Source organism: Cyclopterus lumpus, chromosome 2, assembly GCF_009769545.1.
Source record: "Cyclopterus lumpus isolate fCycLum1 chromosome 2, fCycLum1.pri, whole genome shotgun sequence".
Lineage (NCBI taxonomy): Eukaryota > Metazoa > Chordata > Actinopteri > Perciformes > Cyclopteridae > Cyclopterus > Cyclopterus lumpus.
The window spans coordinates 6,723,931-6,743,430 of record NC_046967.1 but is presented as its reverse complement, the minus strand read 5'-3'; the positions used below and the strand labels follow the sequence as shown (position 1 = coordinate 6,743,430).

The window sequence follows — 19,500 nt, the reverse complement described above, 5'->3', positions numbered from 1 at the left end:
ATTTACGCTGAGTTTGAAATAATTAATACACTTTTAAATGAAAGACGCTCAAAATATAAGCAGGCATAAAATCTCGTACCTTTTTTTCCGCGCTGCAAGTGAACGCACCTTAACTGAAAAGTTCGGTTGTCTTAGCAACAGTAGCTCAGGGAAGCGGTCAGGATAATCCACTATGCCAGGGAAGATTTAACCATGCTTGGCTACATATGGAAAAGTACATGTCATGGGTTACAACAGACAAAGACCCGGGACGAGCGCAGTGCAGGTTGTGTGGTGGCAAAACATTCGACATTTCCAACATGGGAGAGGCGTCATTAACGAGCCATGCTAAAGGAAGCAGACATCAGAGCCGCTGCTAGCGAAGCTAAAGCTACCCCCATCACCGGTTAGCTCACCACAGCGAGGGCAACTGCTACGCCGAGCAGCACGTCTCTCTCTTCGGTAAGAAGCAGGCGTCGATAACCGATGCTGTAACGAAAAGTGAAGTCCTAACTGTAGAGGTAATGTGGGCACTGAAGGTTGCCAATTCGCATTATTCTTTTAAATCATACGAAGATGCCAGCCTGCTATTTGGACGAATGTTCCCCGACAGCTTGTGGCGAAATCAAATGCGCACATCTCTGCTCGTTGGGGCTCGCTGCTTCACTTCAAGAGTCTCACGTTGTCCAACGTGTTGAAGCAAAGGGCCGACGTCATTCTATTTGACCAAAGCCTGAACCACTATTTACAGTCCAAACAGATGAATTTGCACTTTAGGGACAATAGTTTGATTTTAAAGAATAAACATTTATAGACTATACATGTTTATTCTTTTAACCAAACTATTATCTCTCATTCATCTGTGTCATTTAAGGTATACTGCATGCTTTGGAATTATCATTGTTAGTTTTGAATACTAAATGTTCTCACTTTTTCATGTCTACACAGAGTTTTCACAAAATGTTTAGTCATGGAGTCATAGAAAATACATTGGTCAAAATATGTATGCACCCTATAGTTAGCTAGTAGCAGGCTAACTACCCACACAGTGCAAACCTGCATCATTTTGAAATGCATTAAGGAAACTCAGTGCAGATGTAGTGCAGGTTGAGGAAGCAGCAGCTGGGCCATCAGCGCTTCTTACTCATGCCATTTTGTTAAGAATTACCATGTTATCGTGCATTAGCAATGAAATAGAAGGACGTTTGGGGAATCTGACCTCATGTCAGTACTTTTGGATTGTGAATTATGTGATGTTGAATTAAAAAAAACAAGGCTTTCCCATAAAATATTCTAAATTGCTTTCAAAATAAATACATATACTACTCATAATGTCTAGATTTATTCATTAAGGCATTATTTTTGAAATGCATTCAGGAAACTCAGAAATCAGGTAGTTGGACCATCAGGGCTTCAGGTGAGGTCTTACATTGATTCTGTGTTGAGGTGTATTATCATGGCTGACAGTGTAAACATTGTCTACCTGTTATATGTGAATTGTTATTATCTTAAAACATGCATGTGCAGACTGGGCTAAGTTTTCTTTGCTCTTTAGGGAACAGTCAGTTTGAGCGACAGTGAACGTGAGTGTAGCAGTGTCCTGGACATGAGGAGTGAACCATACCAGCCTGATCCGAAACTCAACAGAGTCCAGCAACTTCAGTACAAGAAGTTACGGTTTCAGGCAAAGTGGTAAAGTCAGTATCTGTGGCTGCATTATAGCCCTACACTGAAAAAGATATACTTTGTTTTTATTGTGTCAAAGCATACACCATCAAAAAGACCACTCTGGGACAAAAAGAATGAGCCAGCCTTCTGCTTAAATGGTTTTAGTAATTGGAAAAATGCCATTGAAAGCTTTAATCGCCATCAAGCGAGTAAAGCACCACATCATGCTGTAACAACGAATGCTTTGGAGAAAACACCAGTTCACACCCATCTACTAAGTGCAATGGCTAAAACAGCAGGAGGCAAGGCTTTTAGATTTATTTAAAATGTTCTAATTTATTTTATTTTTTCACTACACAATTGGTAAAAGCTGTATATATATATATATATATATATATATATATATATATATATATATATATATATATATATATATATATTTATATTGGATATAGAATATACTGTTACTGTATATTGGCATTTTAGCGTAACTTTTTTAGCTTGACACATTTTTTTAAATTTCACTGGGCAGCTTGAGGACACACAACCTCACACACTTTCCTGTTACACCGTTAGGACTCCAACAGATATATATATATACATATATATATATATTTTTTTTTATTCCTTAGTGTTGACGTTAGTTCGCCACATGGACAAACATGAACAGCACCATCATCCCCAACTAAAGCGCAAAGCGCCATTATTGGGCCTTTCTTCTTGTTATTATACGTCTGGGAAAAGCTGCTGCTTTTTAATCTGCGTCATAATGTAAGTTATCTCTGTTAACCGCAGAGTCTACCGTGGTTTGTAACGTTTGTGCCGCTTGGACTTAAACTCCTCCTCCTCCTCCTCAGGTAACGCTAACATTTCAATGACGTTTTTCTTTTTCTTTCTCCACAGCAGACATAGCCGGGAGTAATCATGACTGTTATTAAATACACCGGTTCTTTTCCCACGTCACCTGTCAAAGTGCTCATATTGGAACCCTTCCTTGGTTTGTCTACTAAACGGATCAATACAGACAGCATTACTCTTTTCTGTTTATTCCTCTCTGCTGATGACACTTCCTCCCTCCTCCCTCTACCTCCTCCCTCCTCCACCATCCACTCTCCCCACACACGCACACAAACGCACAGAACAGAGCATTTCCTCCATCATGTGGTCGTGCATTGCCCTTTCCCTGCTGTGCATGGGGTTAGCAGGGTGTACAGAGAAGGCCGCCACGTCAGCCCTCCTGGAACACACGGCTGCTGACTTCAACGAGAAATTACATTCTGGAAAGACGATGTTCATCTATTTCCAGCAGCAAGGTAGGTCGCTCACGCTCAGCGTAGTTTTTGAAATACCAGTTGCTCACATTGACATGCCAGGATGCAAGCAGCTACATTCACAAAGCCTTTTAAACCCACTGATCTCTTGTCCCCAGTCTCCTCAACCATCTCTCTCTTCCTGGTGGAGCTGGAGCAGTCCGCTGACGCTCTGAAGTATTATGGAGTGCTGGTTGGCAAGGTAACCGTGGTCCTGCTATCTACGAAGTTTGACATTGAGTTTGTTTTATTGACTGTGAGATGTGGAGACGTATAGCAGAAGGAGAGGTGGCAGTTCAGTGTCTTTTTGTCCTTTTTTTTTTTCCTGTTCAGGTCAACTGCAATAAAGAGCCGGTTCTAGGGTACTGCACGGAAGAAAAGGCCCTGAACACAGCGTTTCTCTTCAGGTGTGTGGGGAGTGCGGCGGCAGAGGGAGCTGGGACAGAAGGCGTGCATTGTGCTGACGTTGTCTTTTCCCATGTCTTTCTGCCAGGGGTGGCAAGGAGTTCCTGGGTTTTAACTTGGACACCGTGTTCGACGTCAACTCCATCGTCTCGGAGGTCTTATTGTGAGTCAACACTCCGTCGGTCACACTGCAGCAGAGTCTGTGTGACGCTTCAACTTTCAGTCCTTCTGAAACATACAATACACAAAAAAATATTTGAAAATGATATTTTTTAACATAGTGATAAGTAGCGCTTGTATTTAGTGTTGCAATTGTTTAATACTGATTTTATTAACTATTTAGGAATTTATTGATCACAAAATAATACATATATTGCACAGCATTTATTCAAGCTATTTGTTTTATAATGTTTTCTATTAATTATTTAGACTTTAATTTGAGACTTTTTTTTTTTTTACAAATCTCATGCAGCAGTTTTTGATGATGTACAGTGTGAATTAAGCAATAAGGTACTCAAGGCAGTACTGTATTGCCAATAATGTACAAACCCTTGAACAGTACATTATTGATGATACAGTACTGCCTCGAGTACCTTATTGCTTTTATGATACGATTGCCTGCGACATTATGAATAGTAAATAAATAGTAAGCTGCCTTTCAGCACACAATAGTTGTAGCCACCAAACGTTGTGTATCGCATTTCAGTAGCCTAGAGAAAATAGTCCCTGTATGTGTGGTTGTTGCTATGCAACAGACAAACAGCATTGGGAACATCACGTTTCTTAGCCTAGCTAGATCTCGCACCATTTCAACTCTCAACCAATCAGAACGCTTGATTTCATCTACCCGTATTATAATATACAATAATGCAAAACAAAAATGTTCGCGTTGGAGAAGCCGCAACCAGACAATGGTTTGAGTTTTTGCTTGACGGCTGATTAATCAACAGATTGTTTTAGTGCTAGAAATTCAGAACTCTCTGCTACTATCTTACAGTGAATTTAAGACATGCCAGACAAGTTAAGCTGCTTTTGGACTTATTGCCTAAAGAGTATCTGCTCCTATTTGACATGGTCCTTCATTACCGTGACTTAACGCTCACACACCACATATTACCTTGAACAAATGCTCACACACCACATATTACCTTGAACAAATGCTCACACACCACATATTACCTTGAACAAACGCTCACACACCACATATTACCTTGAACAAACGCTCACACACCACATATTACCTTGAACAAATGCTCACATACCACATATTACCATGAACAATTGCTTACACCCTACATATTATCATGAACAAACGCATATTACCATGAACAAACGCTCACACCCCACTGTAGAAACCCAATGGGCTTAAGGGGGAAGAGACTTTTTTTGACAAATGTTTTTTTATTGTCTTTTTCACATTACACAAACACAGGTACACGGCACATCAAAAAGTACATACAGGAGATATATATCAGTGGCATGATTTGTTGTTGGGCATTACTGACTGTTTCTCAGCAGAAACAAAAAATAAAAGATAACAGTAGAGGGTGACAGATGTGTACATGCACAGATGGATGCATATTAGACCCCACAAACAGAATAATCCCACATTCCCTGATGTGACAAATGGTAGACTATAGGGTTTCAACAAAATCGCCGTTGCAATTGTATGTTTAGCTTCAAGAAGACAAAATATGACCATCTTCTAATCATACAAATCTGAAATCTTTTCGATACCTCTGTCTGCCCGTAACTTAAAACCAGGGTCGTTAGTACCTGGTGTAAAGTTTCTGTTCCCCCAAATAGGTGAGTATTGGGATAGAGGAGTCTTTTCCCCAAGTTAACGTAACACCTCATGCCATACTGTCAGCGTATTTTTAACAAAGGGGTTTGCAGTGTGTTTCTTCATAGTGGCTAAGTGTGCTGAATAAAGGTAGAGATATAAGGGGGATTTTGGAAGTTGTGGTTTCTTCCATCCTTATCCAGTGCAGCATTGACTGGTGTTCAAACCAATATGAGGCTGCTCGTAGTTGGGAAGCCCAATAGTATCCCTGGAGGTAAGGGAGTTTTAACCCACCTCTGTCATATCGTAACCTATTAATAGATTCAACTACTGACTCAGTCACAGGGTTATAGTTAGTAGGCACCATGGATTCTATTGTAGGTGTAATTTGATTACCGAGGTATGTAAAGCTGTCCACGATGTTCCTAAATGGTGGAGTTAATCTCTCAGATTCTTTCAAAAATAGGATTGTAGATGCATTAACCTTATAACCTGAGAAACTACCATATGCTCCTATTAAACTTAGCAAAGAAGGTATAGATTGTTTTAAGTCTGTGAGAAAGAGCACTATATCATCCGCAAACAATCTATTTTTGCTATTTTATTCTCAATATCATTAATGGTGATACCAGTTATCTCACTATTGCATCTAATTGCCATTGCTAGAGGTTCAATGGCCCGGACAAAAAGAAGAGGAGACGAGGGACATTTCTTTCTTGGCATATATAATGTTCATCAGTCTACGGATATTGTGAGAGCCCTGTCTTCCTTTTTAATTAATCCATTTCGATCTAAGGCCACAATAGATGGCAAATGTTTCTCCAACCTTCTGGCAAGCACTTTTGCTATTATCATTATTGATTAAGGAGATGGGGCGGTAAGATTCACACTTTGTGGAGGGCTTACCTGGCTTTAATATTAAGGTTATAGGTGCGTTCTGCAGAGATGAGGGCAGCTCATCATTTCCAAGTGATTCTTCAAACCTATTCAGTAAAGGAACCAGTAGAATGTCCTTACATTTTTTTGTAGATTTCAATAGGAACACCGTCGGGTCCTGGAGCTTTCCCTCCTTTCTTACTGTCAATGGCCTCCGACAACTCAGATATTACAATTGGGGAGTTAAGTTCCTGTTTTGCGCTCTCGCCAAGGAGCGGTATTTCTATCTGACCTAGGAAGCTGTGGAGTGTGTGTGAGACGTGGCTGGACTTTCTGACGTGTACAATTTAGAATAACATGTCTGTAAAGTGCTATTTATTTCTTGTGGGTTAGTAATTGCCGTCCCTTTCTCCGACGCAATTTATAATATTGATCTTTTGTTCTGCATTAATTTTTTAAACGCTAGGCCAAAGCTTTCCCTGCTCTTTCTCCTTGATCGTGGTATGTCTGTTTCAGTTTCATTATGCTATTTAATGCTTTATTTGTGGATAATTCATTATACTGTGCTCTAAGAATGGCCAATCTCTGTCTGGTCTCATTTGTATCATTAAGGTTAATTTCTGTCTCAAGTTCTTTGATATCTTTTTCCAGCTCCATACATTGAAGGTGCTGTTTATTAGATATGCTGCTTGTATAGCTGATCATTTGGCCTCGTATGTAGGTCTTGAATGCCTCCCATCTGTTAGACGCTGATGTTTGAGTAGTATTGACTTCGAAATAAACATCAATATTGGTTCCAACAAATTTGAAAAACACATTATCAAGTAACCATCGTGGGCTCAATCGCCAAATAGTGGGACCCTTATTGACTGCTTTGACAGTATAATTGACTAGTAGCATGATCTGAAATGACGATACTTTTATACAGTGAGTCGTTCACATTAGGTATCATAGACTTAGAGATGAGGAAATAGTCTATGCGGGAGTAAGAATTATGTGTAGTGACATGAGTATTCCCGTCTGGAAGGGTTCTTATGTCTCCACAAAGATTTAACTCTGACATAAAATGTTGTATTACCTTCCTACTTTGCTTTTTTTAATGTTGGATTAAGAGATGGACTTTTTAGTTTTCGGGTCTTTTATATGATAAAGTATAGAACGAGCTCCAGATTGATCCTTTTAAGATTTGGTCTCTCTTCCAGCTCCATTCTGCGCGAAGAGATCAAGTACGTTCACACAGAAAGTGACCTGCTTGCCATGGAGAAGGCAGCCAGAGGGAAGAAGAACATCGCGCTGGGCTACGTCAGCAATCTGGGAACACCAGGTACAGACGGACGGCGGCAGAGTGTCAGTGATGGAGGCGATCTGGCTGCGTTCAAAGGACAGATTAACTGACTCATGTGAAAGGTCTTAACTGATTGATTTGACTGAACCGACCAATTACATTAATTGGATGGTTTGTTGCTGATTGTGTTACTTCAGAGCACAGATCGATGATGGAGACGGCGTATGTGTACGGATCCAAATACCAGTTCAGCCTCATAACTGGAGGCCCAGTTTTGAACCACTTGGGGTAGGTTGCGTTTATCCGATGTGAATCATGTGCCAGATTGTGTTTTCATAAAGGCGTAACACATGTGTTTTTATATATCTTTCCTTCTCCGTCTCGGCGTGAAGTCTCGATGAGAAGTCTCGCTCGTCCCAAGTGTGGTTCCTCCACTGCGGAGCTCACAGCGGGTCCAAGACCTCCGAGCACTGTCCCTCGACCCGCATGAGCAAACCGCTGTCCACACTCGGCATCCACTCCTTCCTGCAGCTCATGGAGGCTCCACTTGTGGTGAGCAGGATGGGAATAAAGAGTCACTGTTCATTGGATTCTTAAAGGGCCAGCGTGTAGCATATTTCGGGCGTCTATTAGCATAAATTGAAATGTAATGTAATATTATTTACTTTGTTGTCGTTAGCGTTTCAACTTGTTCGTTAGAATAAGCCCTTCATACGGTAGCCCAGAACGGACAAACCAAACACTCATTGAGAAATGAGCCATTTCATCACATTATGTTGGGTTTTAGGAAAACAATCTTTTTTTTTTTTCAAAAGTGAACGAAATGTATTAACTTGCACATGTGTTTCTCCACTGCGCAGTATGAAGTTTACGATGACCCGTCCTCGGTCCAGTCCCCTCAGTTCCCCTACCAGGACACCCCCCAGGTCTTCCTGTTCTCTCGCCCCGCAACCAAGCAGGAGGACCTCGACACGGCCACCGCTCTGGCCTGGAGGCTTCGCGGCCTCGCCCTGCTGGTGCTCGTGCACAAGTAAGAAGCACACACACACACACACACACACACACACACACACACACACACACACACACACACACACACACACACACAAGATCAAACATGGATCTGATCCTTTTACTGAGGCAAACTTAAATGTGTGTGTGTGTGTGTGTGTGTTTTTAGGCAGAGTCCTGCAGTGAAAACCCCTGATGAATATAATGCTGCTTACAGGCTGCCTGAGAAAGTATGATGGCCACATACATACATTCATACATAAAGAAAAATAAGGTGACTCGTGATGTGTGTGTGATCTTTTGTGTGTGTGTGTGTGTGTGTGTGTGTGTGTGTGTGTGTGTGTGTGTGTGTGTGTGTGTGTGTGTGTGTGTGTGTGTGTGTGTGTGTGTGTGTGTGTGTGTGTGTGTGTGTGTGTGTGTGTGTGTGTGTGTGTGTGTGTGTGTGTGTGTGTGTGTGTGTGTGTGTGTGTGTGTGTGTGTGTGTGTGTGTGTGTGTGTGTGTGTGTGTGTGTGTGTGTGTGCGCTTCAAGGGTTCAGAGGTGAAGTATTTGACCTCAAACAGCCCCGATGAGCTGTTGGCACTCTTTAAAAACCAAGAGGAAGAAGAGGAAGTTGATGATGACAAGCCGCCGAGAATGAATTCAGAATTCCGTAAGTGTCTGTCGGTAAAACCGAGAGAATGAAGGCGGCGAAGGGGAGAGACAAGGGTGTTCATGGTTTTTCTGTGTCTCTTCTCCCCCCCAAAGACAACCTGGACGATGAAATCGTGGTGTCCGCATTCGAAAACCGCCTCAACTTGCCGGACTCGGACTCACTCACCCAACTGACATCCGACAACTTCCACGCCACAGTGGCTCAAAGCAGCCTGACGGTGGCGCTCTTCCACCTCCCATGTAAGCGGCGCTCTTCCCACTGGCCCATCGAGACGCACACGGATGGAATTAATGGTCGTTTCTGCTTTCACCACCAGGGGAGGCTGTTTCAAAGACCTTTCTCAGCTCATACATTGACGTGGCCGAGAGACTTGAAGGTAAACGGGAGCCCTCGAGGCAGCCGTAATGTTGGAGATGTACTGATGACGCAACACAAACGAGTCAATAGATTTTGGAACTTTTATTATTTTTCTTTGCCTTTCCCATATACTTTCTTTTCATTTGTTTCTATTTTGGCAAATTGCCACCATTTAAAAGTGTCCAGGAGGTCTTCTCTAGAAGCACTTCCTGTTTGCAATCTATGTGCAGAGATCTATCGCTGGATTACTTTGACACTGATGACAATTTATAAACGGAGCGCTCATCCATTTAGTTTTCCTTGTAACGACGTGATCTTTCCCTGATTTGCTAACTCTCCTAAGGTTCCGAGGTCCAGATGACCGTGGTCAACTGTGCGGAGTGGACCGACCTCTGCGCCGCCGAGTCGGGCGCCTCCCCCCCGTTCCCGTTCCAGCCGGTCACGGTCTTCCCCGCCGTCTTGCTGCTCCGCCCCGAGGAGTCGGCCCAGCACTACGGAGGCATGCTGGGTACCGAGGCGCTGCATCGCTTCATCGCGCTGTGAGTTTTCTCAGGGCACGAATAGTGCCATCTGTGACTGGAGGGAGATTAAATAATCCAGATGATGTCGTGGTGATGTCATCAGGGTGACCTCTGCGAGGCCCTGGACACTCCAAACAGAAAGTTAGACAAAAGTTTAAAAACTAGGAGTTTTAAAGATATGGCCATCTAGTAAACGGGTGGTCTAGTGAGTTGCACCATGGGAAATGTAGGATCCAGTGTTTTAGACCCATTCCTGGGAAAGTCAACATATCTCAGCCTCTGCTCCCTTGATTATGACCTTTTATTTCGTCGCTTGTGACTCCCTCAAATATTGAAGTTAAGTACTTATTACATATTAAGATAATATTACAGTCAATATAAGGCGCATTCAACAACAAGTGCACTGCATCTAAAGGCGTGACTCTCAAACCCCATATTTGAGAATATACCTTAAATAAACCTAAATGTCAATGGTGGTGTTTTACAGGGGGAAAAAAAATAGCAAAAGAGAATAACAGGAAACACCTGCATATATAAGATGGGCCACATGTTCACAGCAGGAGAAGATAAATCCATGTTGGGGAGCTTTTACAAATACAATTTCAGATTGTGTAAATCTTGGATTCATTGCTTATACTTTTGTGTGTGTGTAACATGCCATATGTGTGTGTATCTGCACACATTATGTGCACGCACAATTGTACATGTTTCTTCTTTTCACCAGGAGCCAGCCGGCTTTTCCGGCGATACTGTCCACCCAAGAGGAAGTAACATCATTCCTCCAGGAAGTGCCTCACCTCGGGCCAGCGGGCTACAAGCCCGATCGTGCACTGGGGCTGTTTGAGACTCAAGCAGACGCAGGTGGGAGGCTGTAAAGTGACATTTCCTCATGGATGGCGAGGCCTCAGGAGCAGATATCAAAATAAGGACTTTATTCATGGGTCCAGCAACTGAGCCTCATTTAGTCAAAAAGTTGAGATATATAAAGTATGAGGCTAGTGTTTATGATCTATTTTTCTCTCCCACTCTTCCTCCCCCACCCAAGGTCATTTCTTCTTTTCATGTAGGCAGTAAGAACAAATTGGGACATGTGCAATGCAAGTGTGAATGTTAACGAATGATCACTTGAGAGGCCACAAGATAGTGCAGAATTATCTCTTCAGGACGTCCCTTAAAGCCACCGACCTGTCTATTGTCACTAGCATGATTTCAATTCAATTCAATTCAGTTTATTTTGTATAGCCCGATATCACAAATTACACATTTGCCTCAGAGGGCTTTACAATCTGTACACATACGACATCCCTGTCCCAGGACCTCACATCGAATCAGGAAAAACTCCCCAAAAATAAACTTTGACAGGGAAAAAAGGGAAGAAACCTTTAGGAGAGCAACAGAGGAGGATCCCTCTCCCCGGATGGACAGAAGCAATAGATGATGATGATGATGATGATGATGATGATGGTGGTGTAATGGTGATGTCGCTCTGTCTTGCCAGGTGTACGGCCGTTCATTGAAGCAGCAAAGTCATTGAGAGGAGAAGTGCTGACCGGACTGCTGACAGATGGGCTGGCAGAGAAGTGGTAAGAACTCTCATTTCAGTCTCGTCATTCCTGCCTCAAGGTCGTGGCAGTTTGATGTTGTGCTTCCCTTCTCCCGGGTTTGAAAAAACACAAGGAAGGCGGAGAAGGAAGAGGTTTGTTTCTTAATAAGGGGGTAGAGTTCACTCAGCTTAGATTATTACACACCAGTCAGGTGTTGAAAGGACACTTCAGTCACTGTGCGATGATGTTTCTGTAAAGGGCAAGATGTTCTTGAGTCATTAAATATCCTTCAGAATGAGCTTCAAATGTGCATGTGTGTTGCGTGTGTGTGCTCTTGTTGCAGGGCGGCGCAGCACAACGTGGATCTTCCTGCAGTGTTAGCGTTTCCGTCTTGGGACACGCACACCCGGCCCTCCGCGCTGCCCTCGTCCACCTCCGCCGAGGAGTTTCTCTCCCGCATCAGCAACGCGCTGCTGCATCCACTGGTACATCAAACGGTGCCCGTTCGTTTGCGTTGGGAATCACTCAAATATAACAATACATTTATATTCACAATTATCTTATTGAGAGTAAAAAATAAATAAAAAATAGCCACGTTTTGTGAGCCAGATCGTCATTCAAATCGGCGTTCGCATCATGTCACGGATAACGCCCCCTCGGTGCACCGGAGGGCGGAGTCGTGCTGAGTTACCTCGTACAGAAACCAGGCAGTAATGTGGAAACTGCGAGTTCAGCTCTCCCTTTTGAGTTTGCATTGCGCTAGTTTTGAACTGATGAATTTCATAATTCATTGAACTACAGGGCACTTTGGATTAAAGGCCATGCAATAAACCAAAGGTCCCTTTCGGTGGCGCTGTTGTTCGCGTTTTTACCAAAGCACAATGTCTTTTCGAATAAATCAACTCAGGGACTGTATGAAGGGGGGGGGGGGGGGCTACACCTAGCGAGGTGTAGCAGCAAACATCTGATGTGTAAATCTCTGATACTGAGCTTTGTGCTGACTTTATTTCTGTCTCTCCTGCTCCACCAATCGCTGCGATAACGTGTCCGTTTGAACTCCTCCCTCCTCTCCATCTCCGTTTCATCTCCAGCCGGAGCTGACGGTGGAAAACCTGCCGTCCTTCCTCTCCCAGGGCAAAGGCCTCCTCCTCCTCTTCGTGGGAGAGGAGGAGGACGAGATCGGGCGGAGGCAGAACCAGGCGCTGCTGGATGAGATGAGAGGATTGGTGGAGCTGGGGGGCCAGCGGATGGAGCCATACCTGGTCTGCTGGATCCACCTGTACGTGATGGATCCGTGCCGTCAAATCAGTCCTTTCATTTTGAAATGACCCCACTAGTATTGACTTGTTTTCGTCGTTTTGGTTTTCCAGCGGCCGCACTCCAGCTGGTATGTCGGTCCTGGGGTCATACCTGGGCTCCATGCCCCCCCTCCCTGCCCTGGTCCTTGCCCATTTGCCCACTGGAAGTGAGATCTACCAGTACACCCCCAACACGCCCATAGTTGCCTCCTCCGTCCTGCAGTGGGTGCAGAGGGTCGAGGACGGGACTGATTCTGCAGCAGGTAAGGAGGAGGAAGTGCTGCACATCAAAGAGTTGGGGAAAATAAAAGGCAGCAGTATGTAAGAAGAAAAATAATAGAACACAAGTTTATTTTAATAATAGAACATGTTTAGAAATATTTGAACCTGTATCATAAGAGACAGTGAAAATTTTATTTCACTCTTTGAAGGGAAACTCAACCAAAGCATTACAGAAATTATTCCAAACTCTCGTCGCGCGTAAACACAGAAAATAAACCCTCTTAGGTTTATTTAGTTTTGTAAACTACAACAGAGGTCATCTTGCTGGACAACCAGCCGGTTAACCAACCGTCAACCCACCACAAACGGCCTGAACTCTGTCCTTTTAACCACGTTCAAGCAAAGATGTCATCCCATTTTAATATCTTTATTTTCCACAGTCATAAAATTATCCAATATAAAACCCACAATTAAGACAAGACGTAGCGAAAAACTTCAAACCGAGAACAGACGCAAAAAACGACAACAACCAAAAACGGTTTCACAGAATAGAATATTAAGCAAAGCTGTTCTAAAGCAAAGCTGTCATAGTTGTATTTAAGGAAACCCTGAAAGTAAAAGCCAGCGAGAATAAAAAAAAACTCATGTTAACGATCCTCGCCTGAGCCTTTTCTCTCCGTCATTACCCCTCTTTAGTCACACTAATTGCTCTCTGCAATTACTGTATTTCAGCTTGTTTTCTTTTGCAGCGTGGCTCTTTAAGTGCCTGCTTATGAAATTCACCTGGATGCGTTAACATCTGCAATGAATTATCCAATCACGCGCTCACATTTACATCATCTCTCTCGTATGCGGGACATCAGAAGAGGCGTGTGTCCCCCAACCCCCCCCCCCCACCACCATTTAAACCCAGACTCCGACGTCAAAAGTGGAAGAATACAACAATGGAACGCCACCAAGTAATTGCGATGAAAGTGATTTCTTTATCTTTTTTTCGGAGATGGAATAAAAATTGGCGAGGCAGTTATGTGTCGAGTGAGAAAATCTGAGTGTCAAAAAGAAATGATCAAATAGATGCGCCTGTTATCTACCATCCTGTGCTACAGTGTATCTCCTTAATCACACACACACACACACACACACACACACACCGGTTACAGGCAGACTAAAACAGTGGCAGGATCAAACATGTGGCTTTTCCCGCGTGAGGAATGTGAAAGGTGTGCGCAAGAGGCTCAGAGTTGAGCAGCTCCACGAGTAAGAAATCTTTAAATGAAGCCGATGATTGTCGAGGCTTTAGCTGTTAACCTCCGACCTTTTGAAACTCCGTAGTTTGAGGGCCAAGACGGCGGTCTATCTGAACCAAATGATTGCCGCACATCGCATTACATCCATTCATTCCACAGGCCTTTTTTTTTAATGGCACTTATTATATAATTGTATCTATACATCTTGATTGATTTGTAAATGTTGGGTTTAAATTCACGATCATCATACATTATAAACCCCCAAAATGACTTTGCTGTTGTGTTATTATATTGAAGGCGTGTGTCAGATGGCTCTGTGTACTTCTACATCTGTGTTGCACCGTCTCTGTAGGCATGTTGGGTGGAGACAGCTGGCCTCCCGCTTCCGAGTTGTTAGACTTCCTGAAAATCATGGACATGCAGGTCCCCGAATTCCGCCAGCAGCCGGCTCCCAAGGCGACGGTGGAGAAAGGTGCGGCGGTAGAAAAAGCAGGAGATCCCTCGTCCAGCAAGTACACTCACACCGAACTGTAGGAGAACGATTAAACATTTTTACCCTCTTCATTTTGGGCTCCAGTTTCTTCTTTTTATTTTGCGGATAACAAATGAGGAACAAATGACCCCGTGAACTTTTGGAGCTAACGTCAGTTTTATTATGACTGATCTCATCTTCTGTTGGCGTTTACATTTCCTGGTTTCTCACGGCTGCGGCTTTGCGACTGACCCCCGGTGAACTTTGGTTCTACTCGATTGGCATTTTTAAAGATGCAAGCAGACACAAAGTTTCTCCTTTTGAACGTAATATTATGACACCGCCGTCGGGCTGGTTGCAGGTTTCTCCAAATAATTTATTTGACAAAAATGTACACGCTAACATTCTTGTTTTGGTTATTTAATTCTCAATAAATGCGTGTTTCCAGGGCCAGAAAGCCAACGTTCTCATCAGTCATATTTTCCCCGGCATCATTGGACGGCTGCGTCGTTTTCCCCGGCAGAACAGAGGAGGGTGGAGTAGGTCGTTGGATTGGTCTGCTCTCATTAATATTATTATTCCGGTGGTTTCAGACTGAGTTGTTTGAACCAATTAGTCTTCATCTTGAAAATCTGCTCTTTCTTTTGAACCTTCATCTTAAAATGTTATCTTTGTCCCGAGTGAGCCGACACACTGAGCACATGACTCGAGACGGGCGGTTTAGTTTGTTGATTTAACATAAAGCTTTAATTGTGTGAGGGCTTAGTTTATATGTTGGATTAGATTATTATTTTTGACAGACTTGGCACAATACAGTGAACATTAAATAAGATAATGACATTAAAAAAAAAAGTTCAAGTCAATGTTTTAAAGGTATAAATGTTTACACAATGCATTGTAACGTGTTCTCCCTTAAACATGGTACTCCTTAAATTGGTCTATTTTTGTAGATGTATATAATAATAAAAATAATAATAATAATACATTGTATTTGTATAGTGCTTAAAAACAAGAAAGATGACAATAGTGAGAAACAAAATAAAAACTAGTAGCACAGGCAAAAATGCAGATTTAAATAAATAGTTTTTAAGTGCTGTTTTGAGGATGAGTGTTTCTGAGGCTGAAGAGGAGACGGAGGGCCGGAGACGGGCAGTGTTTTTAAGATGAAAGAAGGTGTTTTAAGTGATGTGCTTGTTCAAAGGAGAGGGTTGGATCCAAGATAACAGAGGTTACAGATGTGCGTGGAAGCAGGAACAGAGGGGCCATCGAAGCAGAGGGAGAAGTTGGGGTGCAATTTGTAGTGATTAGGCCCATCAGGCGCTACACAAAGGTCAAAGGTCACGTGTGTGTGCTGTGGCTGCCTGATTAATGCACTGAAGGGAAAAAAAGGGGTAAGGCTGGTCAAAGAGGGTTCAATTACAGTAAAGAACCTATGGCGAAATAAAGTAAAAAAAATCATTCCTTCCTTTTTTTTATGGCCCAAAATTTGTAGTTTCAGTAGTATGAAAAATGCATGTAGTTAAACTATTACCAAGCTACTGCAAACTTTAATTACACATAGGCTACATCGAATATGAATACATAAAGATACTTTCCGCAAACGTGTGAAACAGCGGCCCTCTCGGTTTTGACGGTCGGTACATGTTCGCCAATCGGTGAGTTATTTTTATATATATATTTATATATTAGTACTAAAAGTGAAGGACATTATTCAGAGCTCAACAAACAATTTTTTGTAACCAGAACACACAGCTCTCTTACTGCTGGCATCGTGCCATCAGAACGCCCTTCACAGACACCCTGAGGAGGAGGCCCAGTCCTGAACTTTACTTCACAGTAAAGAGGAGTGTACATTAAGTGTACATTAAGTGTACATTGATACTTTTACACACACTTTTAGATCTTTTCAATTTTTCAGTTCCGATGCCTATATCGGATTATAAACTTTGTGTTGCTTTATATGATTGCTATGCTTATTATACTTGCTTATGCAAGTCATGCATCTATGACATGTGCATTGTTTCTTTTTGATGAGAGCTTATTTTCTCAACGTTTAATTGAACGTTGCATATTTTGTTGTATTACACCACAATGGGATGATACTACATCTGCTTTTCTTAATCTGGCACGTGTTTTCAGAGTTGATCTAACTTGTCACTCATGTTATGAAAAAAAAAAAATCTAATAAATTGTTAGTGGTTAAAGAACAGAGAGATTGGCTTATTGAGCATTTCGAGAAACCATTCAAAAACATTTAATCAGACATGCATTGCTAAAAAAACAAACAATATAACTGACTGACAGTCGTCCTCAAAAAGCAAATGATTCAATTTTTGGAGCGGATTTCTTTCTCATGAAGTCAGCGCTCGGTGTGCTTTGCGTTGTTCAAGTTGATCAGCGTCAAAGCCGTAGTGCGCAGAGCAAGAAAAACTAGATTCAAAGCCACGGCGAAGCGAATCAGTGTGCGTTTGCACTTTTTTTCCCAGTGGATAGAGCAGGATTAAATCCTGCCTCAGTTATCCTGTCTGGAATTCGTTTTCTTCAAATAAAATAACACTTTGTCAGAGTTCTGGGCTTAAAGAGCTTATCTGATCCCAACTCATGTGTCAGCTATGTGGCAGAGAAAGTGAAATATCTGCTGTCACAGACTTTATGACAGTTCGACTCCCGCCATCGGAGAATCGAACACGTGCGGTGACGGTGCGTCTGCTGCCCGGTTGGCCATGATGACTGGCAACGATCCACGTAGCCGAAGACGGTTTGATTAATGACGACAAATAAAAAAGCCAACGCGGGCCAATTTCACCATCTGCTGATGGCAGCCGGGAAACGTGTTGCAAGGTGCTGTTGAGTTGAAGGAAGTTCAGCGTTTGTTGATGAGCTCAGAAGACGTTTATAAAGTTCTCCTAGAGATGTTCTGGTCTGTAGGTTTGGAGCAGAAGTGTGTGTGTGTGTGTGTGTGTGTGTGTGTGTGTGTGTGTGTGTGTGTGTGTGTGTGTGTGTGTTAATACATTTTCATGGATTTGCACACATTTACATGAATCTTGCAAATAACGTAAATGGGTGTTCGTGCTGTTGATAATAATGGTACTATTAGCAGAAATTGGAAACGCATGTAAATTAAGGAATTGATGAAGCACGAACTTCATTTTTATATGAATCCAAAAATGAACGGGCAAATAAAAGTGACAAAGGCCAGTCTAACCATAGTCGGCTTTATATTGTTTAATCTGAATCACACCCTAAACGTATGTACATATGCGGTAGCCCGTGTATGCTGTGACAAACATTATCGTTTGTTCTTTTTAAGTTTCAGATTTCTTTCCCTGATAAAGCGGAACGAGAAAAGCAAAAGAGTTCTGCAAGAATGAGTCCTAGAATCAGGAAATGAGTCGGCGTTCTTTTCACTTGTTTTGAAGTCGTTTAAAATTAAAAAAATATGGGTCTTTGGTTAAAGATGCCTGGAATAAGGTCACATGCCTGAAGCCTGAAACTGAACTAATATTCAGAAAAAAGTAAACACTGTATTAGGAGTCCATTTTTCCTCCTCATCATCATCATCATCATCATCCCCCCCTAACTGCTCCATGTCACTTGAATTGCCATCGAGAATCACGCTGGTGACATTTTCAACACCTTTTTGCCATCTAAAAAGTAAACACAAAAAACAAATTTTAATTAAACAATTTAGCAACACATTTTGATAGCCAAGGATTTTTTATTTTTATATAAAAAAGGTCAATTTTCCACTGAATATATCTTACTGTGATATTTCTACCTATAATTAATTTAATTAAATGATCAAAACAGTGTATATAGCATTGTGATATGGCATAATCCAGATTGCATTATGAAACACAATGCGATGGCGTGATTTACAGGTGAATTATTACTTTATATACCTGCTGTATCATATTTGATATTATAAAACAAGGAACAAAACATAAAGTAATTCTAGGTTGCTTCAATACTGCAAATATTCATCTTGAAATACTAGTAACACAATAAATGTTATTTTTAGGGTAACTTTTTCAAAATGATCAACGATTATTTCCCTGCCGAAAACGAACGATTTTGTGACAGCTGCCATTTTGGAAATGGCATTTAAATGCCTGCAGTGCATGGAACATCTACCATCTGGCTGAAAACATGTAGAGGATTGTATGCAACAGAAGTATTGCTTATGTTAACATTGGAGAGGTCTCTTAAACTCGTGGAGCAAATATGATACAGAGATTTTAAATTGTTTTATTCCACAAAGGGGATGAAACGATTTGATATAATGGCTTTGGGTATAATAAGCTCTATCCATCACTGTATGGAAGAGACTGGAATCCTTCTTTTGAGGATCTCCTCAAAGAAAATGTAACAAATAAATGCACTGAATTGTTATTCATTGATATAATGAGATCTGATACCTGATTGGCCGACTGTCACCGCTACCCATCCAGCTATTTGAGTCAGTGTCCGTATCAGTGGCTCTCTAGTTCTTCAACATAGACGACGTCAGGAAAACACCTCCCGGGAATGTTGAAGCTTTTCAACGAGTGGATAAATGAGACGGCGTTTAGTGGACTCAACTTCCTGCGTTGACCTACAAAAAAAGCATTTGGCAAGCACGTTATTGGTCCACGGTTGTTCGCCAGCCTGGGATGGAAAGCAGACTGCATTAGTCGAACAAAGGGCCAATTTCACGTAATCTTTTCCCTTCAAAAAGGTTTCGGCTGTTGCACAACAGCGACCACAAACACTGGGTTCATATCTCTGCCCGGGGGTTTGAATCTAAAGCCGTGAGACGGAATCTGGCTGAGTTACGAGGTCAGCGCACGCAATCGACGAAGAACCGGCAGCATAACGGCACACAGATG

At 42.2% G+C, this 19,500-nt stretch overlaps 1 protein-coding gene across 5 annotated transcripts; it reads left to right on the top strand.

Annotated features, from left to right (window-relative positions):
* The first annotated feature begins 103 nt into the window (after positions 1-103).
* On the top strand, positions 104-14,724 carry txndc16 (thioredoxin domain containing 16). Of its 5 annotated transcripts, none has more exons than XM_034554110.1 (22): positions 104-441; positions 1,535-1,671; positions 2,551-2,644; positions 2,787-2,960; positions 3,077-3,159; positions 3,291-3,364; positions 3,451-3,525; positions 7,224-7,345; positions 7,504-7,594; positions 7,699-7,858; positions 8,167-8,336; positions 8,487-8,547; positions 8,848-8,968; positions 9,064-9,210; positions 9,288-9,347; positions 9,672-9,867; positions 10,574-10,710; positions 11,348-11,432; positions 11,737-11,878; positions 12,485-12,672; positions 12,764-12,954; positions 14,513-14,724. In XM_034554110.1, the coding sequence occupies exons 3-22, from the start codon at positions 2,572-2,574 to the stop codon at positions 14,692-14,694; spliced, it is 2,532 nt and encodes an 843-aa protein (XP_034410001.1). In that variant the 5' UTR covers positions 104-441; positions 1,535-1,671; positions 2,551-2,571; the 3' UTR covers positions 14,695-14,724. The 5 variants fall into 5 exon arrangements, with proteins under 5 accessions (XP_034410001.1, XP_034409992.1, XP_034409978.1 ...); XM_034554101.1 differs by having other exon boundaries at positions 1,535-1,676; positions 2,554-2,644; XM_034554087.1 differs by having other exon boundaries at positions 1,535-1,676.
* Positions 14,725-19,500: the final 4,776 nt, after the last annotated feature.

What these genes read in the sequence shown, in the direction of transcription:
- txndc16 (XM_034554119.1), top strand. Translation starts at nt 2,572, where the DNA reads ATGACTGTTATTAAATACACCGGTTCTTTTCCCACGTCACCTGTCAAA. An exon ending in AACACAGCGTTTCTCTTCAG is followed by an intron (nt 3,365 to 3,450) that starts GTGTGTGGGGAG and finishes TCTTTCTGCCAG; the next exon opens with GGGTGGCAAGGAGTTCCTGG. An exon ending in CGGGACTGATTCTGCAGCAG is followed by an intron (nt 12,955 to 14,512) that starts GTAAGGAGGAGG and finishes CCGTCTCTGTAG; the next exon opens with GCATGTTGGGTGGAGACAGC.